General features: G+C 43.0%; 1 protein-coding gene across 1 annotated transcript in view; it reads right to left on the minus strand.

Moving 5' to 3' along the window:
* NME9 (NME/NM23 family member 9) overlaps positions 1 to 6,281 on the minus strand; it is a gene marked incomplete at its 5' end in the record, with an annotated part of 40,055 nt that overhangs the window by 28,032 nt on the left and 5,742 nt on the right. The window contains 2 exons of the mRNA XM_006846649.1: positions 1,766 to 1,837; positions 3,235 to 3,338. Of these exons, the coding sequence (XP_006846712.1) occupies positions 1,766 to 1,837; positions 3,235 to 3,338 (176 nt within the window). The remainder of the gene's footprint in view (positions 1 to 1,765; positions 1,838 to 3,234; positions 3,339 to 6,281) is intronic.

Raw genomic sequence — 6,281 nt, forward strand, 5'->3', positions numbered from 1 at the left:
GCCATCTTGTTTGTTCTCTATTCAGATTTCTCTTTTTTGCTCTTTCTCTTCTCTCCCATATTCTGCCTTTCAAAAAACTTCCTTCAGGGAAACTGGGAGTTAGTTATGGGAGAATGGGGCACAGTAAATTACTTGTGAGTGACCAAGTGTGGTTTGTTGTTGTTGTTAAGTGCCATCGAATTGGTTCCAACCCATAGCGACCCTGTATAGGATTTCCAAGAAGCAACTGGTGAGCTTGAACCGCCAACCTTGCAGTTCAAATGACTTTGCAGTCTGGCACTTTAATCCACAAGAGCCACACATGGCTTATTCAGTCAACCTTTTTATTGAAGGCTTATTGAGTACCCAGCACCAAGTCAGAGACAAAGGATATAAATTTGAAAAGGCAGTCACTGCTCTCAATGAATGAGGTGAGGGGGAGGGAGAGAGAGTAACAATGAAACAATTACAGTGCAGTCAGATAACTGTTCTAATAGGGGAATGACAGGTTGTTGGGACTACAAACAAGAATCAATGCCCAACTCTCTCTGGGATAATCAGGGAAGATTTCACAGTTTGGGGTTAACCTGTGTTTTCTGCTTTACCTGTACTTTACTATCCTGTCTGCTTCCTGTACATTTCTCACAAGGAGAGGATCTAGAAAGGGAGAGGTTCAGGTAGAGTGGGGGTCCTCTTCTATTTCTACCCCATTCCTCACTTGTCACCAGTGGGTCCTGCTGGCTGGACACATGTTCCTCCACACCCCATTATGAGTTCAGAGCCCAGGCTATCAGATCCTTGTGGAAATTTCTTCAACTGCCCTCTGATGTCAGTTTGACTGCAGACATGCAGAGCTTCTCCCCTCACTCCTTCATTTTCTCCACACTCCCCTCTCCTATTCTATCATATAACTTCACTCTCCAACTAAAAGCTGAAGCTTTGTTTTACACAGCTCCTAATTTCGAATACTTGCAGTATTAAGGGCAGGAGGCTGAAGTTTTCCAAAGAAAACCACTTGACCTGGTTACCAGAAGACCTGGGTGAGCAGACCCATTTCCCCGCCTGTACAACAAGAGTGCTTAGGAGTGGCGCTCATTGCCTTTATGTCCAGCAGGTGGCCTACACCTAAGAAGTACATGTGGGAGACAGTAGGCCTCACAGGCATGAAAGCCAGAGCATGATATCACACTTGAAGACATTCAAATAGATTCTCAAAACACTGACCACTTGGATTTTCCGCAGCAGTCCCTCTCATGTCTGACTTTGTCAGAAAGAGTCACAATTTATGACTAAATAAATGGGAATGCAAAGGTTGTTTGTCCCATAAAGAAGTGTTCATGTTTGTTAAAAGTTCCCATTTGTGGAGCAGAGGAGGGACATTGTGAAGCCTCCCCGTGCTTTGAGGGTGCTCATGGAGCTAGGAAGCAGCAAGCATACTTGAGTGGTTTGTGTTCTTTTACCACAGACTTCCAGAATCAGGAAGACTGCCCCAGCCAAGAGTGACCCTGAGGGAGGGGGCTGCACCACCCCAATTCCCCCACCCCCACCTGGCAGAGCAGGGCCTTTACCCAGCATTCCAGTCATAGGAGCTAAGTCAGGGAGGACCTGGATGTAGCCACCATGATAAATGCAGAGAAGAGAAAAGATCAGACAAAACAGCACCACCTGTTTGGATCGTGGAGGCCTCTGGATGAGTCCCAGGGAGAATTCATGTCCATGAGATGTGCCTATCTGCACACTAATGATTTGCAATGGTCACATATTCTGGTTCTGAAAATGTACTTACTGCATAAAACAGAAAGGTCGGCTCACACTTCCCTCGATACTTTTCAAGCACATCAAGGCAGTCTGCCTCTGCCTAAAGAAAACCGGGAGTTAGCAGGTTTGTTGGGGCTCAATGGGCACAGAGGCATGATCAGCAGGAGCCAGCACAGGAACAACCACGCCCCATGGCTGCCCATCCAGATGAAGTCCTCATTTGCTCCCCTGCTGCCCTTTCTGAGGTCTTTCATCTGAATCAGAACAACTGTCCTGTCAGCATATTGTTAAAAACCGTTGCCGGTATACTAGAATGGCGAATACGTTGAACTGATTCCCCCTCGCTCCCACTTAGCTCTTCCTCTGGTTCAAGGAAGCTGCCCTGTCTAACATCCTGCTACTGTCAAGTTTGACAGCAACAGAAGCGAAAGGTTCTCCCACTCTGCCTTCAAGGTCTGATAAGCCCACTGTACATGGACATCACAGATACTCTATTTAAGCATTTCCTCAACACACTGTCTACTCACTCCCAGTGGTGGAATTTTGAAATCCTAGTGATCGAACTTCTTGATAGATTAGTGTAAATTACATTTTTTTTTTCTGTCGCCAAGCTCTCTATGAACCTCAAACGTATGAAGTACATCAACAGTGTTCCTTGCACATGTCTCTGGAATTTATTCCTGAGTCGATTTATTAATCCAAGTGAATGTTTGCTAAAAATTCCCTGTTATGGAGCAGAGGATAGATTTCTTGAAACCCTGTTCTGTGACAGTGAAACTTACATCAAGAGTGTTGATTGCACCTAGAAGAAGCATACGGATTCTAGTGGCATGTATTCTTTCCTGGATTACATCGAGAAGATGCACAAGCCAAGAGTGGCCCTCAGGGAGATGGTGGGGTGGGTGGCAATCTTTTTTTTTTTTTTTCTTTCTAACTTTTTATTGTGAATTGAGTGAAGGTTTATAGACAAGATCATCAGTTTTACATTCAACAAATCATAAACTTTGTATCATCTCAATGATGCAACAATTATCCTGCTTCCTCCCTGTGGTTTCTATTTCCATTCCACCCTCCTACCCATCCCTTCTCAACTTTGTCCCCAACAAAATGTTGTCCCTTTGATTTTGAATGAGTGACGATTCCATAATGAGTGTACTTCATGAGCATTGTTGTCCCCACTATATATCTAACCTGCTTGGTTAGAATTTGGGCCATGAGGGTGAGTTCTTTTCCAGACCTGAAGGGTGGTTGAGGGCCACAATCTCAGGTTCCCCCTCACTCTTTCTGACCAGAAAGCCTGTTTTTTTTTTTTTTTTTTAATAATTTTGAGTTTTGTTGGGAGTGGCAATCTTTGTATTTAGAGAATTTCAAGGCATCACAACTGATGCCTTCGTAGTTATCTGAAAAGGGCAGGTCATATTTTCTGTTCTGCACTATTTACAAAATTTTCAATTTTCTTACAGTGTTGTGTGACTTTTTGCTAAGAAAGAATCTTACTAATGCAAAATGCAGGCAGTCCAGGCCAACTTCGATCCTCATCTTCTGGAAGAGGCTCACCACAGGTTTACAGGGGCCACACCAGCCTTGATAAACATCGACAACTGTGTAGAACCAAGAAGCGGGGACATTCAGCAGGGCATCAGCACCCACCAGGTCAGGCAAAATTCATACTGACTGACACATTTTAAACCGCACCCCCTCAGGTGGACATCTGCTTGCAGGATTATTTGATGGCTAAGGGAGTCCTGGTGTGGTGCTGTGGGTTAATGCACCACACTGCAAAGCCAGATGAACTGCAAGGTCGGCAGTTTAAGCTCACCAGCTGCTCCTTGGAAACCCTATACAGGGTCGCTATGGGTTGGAATTGACTCAACGGCACTTAACAACAACAACAAAAGGGAGTTATTATCACATCAGCTCACAAGAGATCATGGAAACAGCAGTTAGTCCTCATTCTATGAGCTCAATATTCTGAACTGTGAACATAATGAAGTAATAATGAGACAGGAACCCTCATCCTGGGAATGTAAAATGGTACAGCCACTGTGGCAGCTCCTCAAAAACTTGAACACAGAGCTACCATATGACCCAGCAATCCTACAAGAACATCTGAATGTCTGTTGCAGCAACTTTCATAAAGTGAAAAATTGTGGAAACAACTGAAAATATCTATCAACAAATGAATGGGTTAACGAAATGTGGTATATATACACAATGGAATATTATTCAGCCATAAAGACAAATGAAACCTTGATGCAAGTCACAAATGGATGAACCTTCATTTTGCTGAAAGAAGTCAGTTACAAAAGGACAAACACTGTATTACTTCACTTATATGAAATAAGCAAATAGACTGAAACAAAAAATTACTAGCAGCTACCAGGGGTAGCAAGGAGGGGGAAACAGGGAATTTTTGCTTAGTGGGCAGTGAGTTTAATTTAATGGTGGTAGAATAATTTGGTAAAGAATAGTGAGAATCACTGTACAAGTTGAAGAATGTAATCAATGAAACAAAACTACATAAGAAGAAATTGTTGAATTAATGTGTTTTGGTGTATATTTTTTCCACCATGATAAGAAATAATCGTTTTTTTGTTTTGTTTTGTTTTGTTTTTAAGTAAGTATACCAGAAAATAATTTTCTTAACATGAATCCTTTACCTTAAAGATTTTCAGACTCATGGACCATGAGCCACAGCCTCCACAAGCCTAAGACCAAAAGAACCAGATGGTGCCTAGCTATCACTACCGACTGCTATAGCGGGGATCACAAGAGAAGGTCCCGGAGTGAGAGAAGAAGTGTAGAACAAAACTGAAATTCACAAAAAAGAACGGATTTACTGGTTTTCTAGAGACTGGTGGGACCCCGGAGACTATGGCCATTAGATACCCTTCAAACTTAGAACTGAGTCCACTCCTAGAGATCAACTCAGAGCCAATCTCTGGTGCAGTGAATTATCTAACATCCTTTCTACCCACAGTCTGTAACTGCCACCAAACAACATTTCTGTCTGCTGGGTCTGGTTAAAAGAAGGTAGGAGAAGTTACTGATAGGACATGATTCAGATGTTAGCAGAGTTCATTGTAATTTGTAAAACTTTGAAACTCTAGCATGGGTTTAAATGAGCCATCTTACAAGCGGGGGTGGGGAGAATCTTACTGCCATCAAAGGAGAGATTGGAGGGGAGCTTATCCTTTGGACCCCAACATCCCTTCACATTGAACTTCTGCAACCCAGGGACAGAAAGCTGTGACACTGGAGGAGTGACAAAGGAGCAGCAGCAGCAGAACCAAGAGTCAGAGCAGCAGACAGAGCCGTGGGCTTCTGAGCCCACAAAGCAAGTAAAGCTGAGTGACTTTGGGCAGGGAACAAGCTTTTAGAGTGGCATTTAAGTGGGCAGCTAGGTTTGATGAACCATGGAGCTAGAGTCAGCAACTGACTGGAACAACTGTGCCCCTAGCATTTCTGACCCTGAATTTGTATCCTGTTAACTTCCCTATTCCATCACACATCTGTCAGTTTGTCGTACTGTGGTGGCTGGTGAGTTGCTGTGATTCTGAAAGCTATGCCTCCGGTATTTTAAATACCAGCAGGGTCACCCATGGTGGACAGGTTTCAGATGAGTTTCCAGATGAAGACAGACTAAGAAGAAGGACTGACGAACTACTTCCGAATATTTAGTCACTGAAAACCTTAAGAATAGCAGAGACACACTGTCAGATGTAGTGCCGGAAAATGAGCCCCTCAGGATGGAAGGCACTCAAAATGCGACTGGGGAAGAGCTGCCTCCTCAAAGTTGAGTTGACCATGATGATGCGAATGGAGCAAAGCTCATGGGAGAAAAGCCTGTGGAACCTTCATTTGCTGACGGGGCACACCTCAAAATGAAGAGAAACAGCTGCAAACATCTATTAATAATCGGAACATGGAATGTACGAAGTATGAATCTAGGAAAATTAGAAATTGTCAAAAATGAAATGGAATGCATAAGCAAGGCATTATGAGCTGAAATGGACTGGTATTGGCCATTTTGAATCTGACAACCAGATGGTTTACCATGCTGGGAATGACAAATTGAAGAGGAATGGTGTTGCATTCATTGTCAAAAAGAACATATCCAGATCAGTCATGAGGTACAACGCTGTCTGTGATACGATAATATCCATGTGCCTACAGGGAAGACCAGTTAATACCACTATTATTCAAATTTACGCACCAACCACTAGAGCCAGTGAGGATGAAATAGAAGAATTCTACCAACTTCTTCAATCTGAAGTTGATCAAACATGCAATCAAGATGTATATATCATTACCCTTGATTGGAATGCAAAGGTTGGGAGCAAAGTGTAAGGATCAGTGGTTGGAAAATACGGCCTTGGTGATAGAAATGATGCTGGAGATCGCATAGTAGAATTCTGCAAAACCAATGATTTGTTCATTTCAAATACCTTCTTTAAACAGCATAAGAGATGACTATACACATAGACCTCACCAGATGGACTACATAGAAATCAAATTGACTAAATCTTCAGAAAGAGACGATG

The sequence above is a fragment of the Chrysochloris asiatica genome, unplaced genomic scaffold, assembly GCF_000296735.1.
Source record: "Chrysochloris asiatica unplaced genomic scaffold, ChrAsi1.0 scaffold00028, whole genome shotgun sequence".
Taxonomy (NCBI): domain Eukaryota; kingdom Metazoa; phylum Chordata; class Mammalia; order Afrosoricida; family Chrysochloridae; genus Chrysochloris; species Chrysochloris asiatica.